At 65.3% G+C, this 1,436-nt stretch overlaps 1 protein-coding gene across 1 annotated transcript in view; it reads right to left on the bottom strand.

The window, feature by feature from the left end:
• Nucleotides 1–1,436, bottom strand: part of EMIHUDRAFT_214854 (hypothetical protein) — a gene marked incomplete at both ends in the record, with an annotated part of 4,352 nt that overhangs the window by 1,871 nt on the left and 1,045 nt on the right. Inside the window, 3 exons of the mRNA XM_005763441.1 lie at nucleotides 200–347; nucleotides 671–726; nucleotides 992–1,155. Coding sequence (XP_005763498.1) covers nucleotides 200–347; nucleotides 671–726; nucleotides 992–1,155 — 368 coding nt within the window. The remainder of the gene's footprint in view (nucleotides 1–199; nucleotides 348–670; nucleotides 727–991; nucleotides 1,156–1,436) is intronic.

Here is a 1,436-nt window from a genome sequence, read left to right on the forward strand (position 1 = left end):
CAGCGGCGGGATGGCGAGCGTGATCCCGCGCCACAGCTCCTCCCACGACTCGCCTATTCACAGCTCCCTATTCACAGCTCCTGTTCACAGCTCCCTGTTCACAGCTCCTCCCACGACTCGCCGTGCAGACTCAGCTTGGCGAGCGAGTGGGCGGTGCTCGCCTACAGTGTGTGTGTGCAGCTCTCCTCATAGCAGCCACCATTCCGATCGCATCGCTGAGCAAGGCGAGGGAGTGGGCGGTGCTCGCCACCGCGCGCGCGCCCCACCGCCGCCGCAGCAGCAGCAGCGAACCCGTGGTCTGCAGCCGCAGCGGCGCGAGCAGAGCTGGCTCTCGCTGAAAGAGGCGCCTACTGTCACAGAGAGCTGTATCCCATCTCTCCCCCATCTCTCCCCATATCTCACTGTAAGAGGCGCCTATTGTCATTGAAGGCTGTGACTGAGAGAAGAAGACGCCTCGCAAGCCGCTGGCTCCCGCTGAGCGAGGGCGCCGCTCGGGGGCGGTGGCGAGGCGGCTGAGTCGTCGCCAGGACGTGGAGAGGTGCACCTGCAACAATACGAAACCTGGGCCGCCAGAACGGAGCTGTGAACACTGCGTGCGAGCGGCCGCGCGCCTTAACATGAGTCACATTCAAAGTGGTTAGAAGAAGAGTGATCATGAGAGTGGCAGTACGCCACGACGCCCTCCTCGTTGAAGGTCGACCCAAACTCCGCGTGCAGCCGCAGCACCTGCGACCGCGCCGAGAAGGGTCCGAGAAGGGTCCGAGAAGGTTCCGACAAGGTTCCGAGAAGGGTCCGAGAAGGGTCTGGGAAGGGTCCGAGAAGGGTTCCGACAAGGGTCGGGGAAGGGTCCGAGAAGGGTCCGAGAAGGGTCCGAGAAGGGTCGGGGAAGGGTCCGCTCCTCGTGCGGCGGCGGCGCGCACCTCGCGCGCACTGGCTGATCTCGGAGAGCCTCGGGGAGCCTCGGGGAATCTCGGGTGATCTCGCGGCACACCTCGCGCGCGCTGGGTGCGCTCGCGATGCGAGTGTTTAGCATCCGCGGGCTTGGCTGTGCGGCAGAGTTTGCGGCGGCTGCCGCCCAGACGGACTCGTATTGTTCACAGTACCGCGGCAGCGAGTCGGAGGCGTTCCCCAAGCAGCTGACCACGCCTGCTACGCCTGCGCAGAGGAGGGGGGGGGCAGTCTCCCACGCGATATTGCAATCTCCGACGCGAGGTTGCAATCTCCGACGCGAGATTGCCGCATCCTCGGAGGAGGAGGAGGAGGAGCGGGGGATGCGGCAGAGGTGGAGGCACGGTGGGTGGGGGGAGGGGTTTGACACGTGGGGAGCCTGTGGGATACTGAGAGGGGGGGGGGGGGGGGGAGGGAGGGAAGGAGGGAGGGAGGGAGGGAGGGAGGGAAAAAGAAATACAGAGAGAGAGAGAGAGAGAGAGAGAGAG

Source organism: Emiliania huxleyi (assembly GCF_000372725.1).
Source record: "Emiliania huxleyi CCMP1516 unplaced genomic scaffold EMIHUscaffold_63, whole genome shotgun sequence".
NCBI classification, from domain to species: Eukaryota; Haptophyta; order Isochrysidales; family Noelaerhabdaceae; genus Emiliania; species Emiliania huxleyi.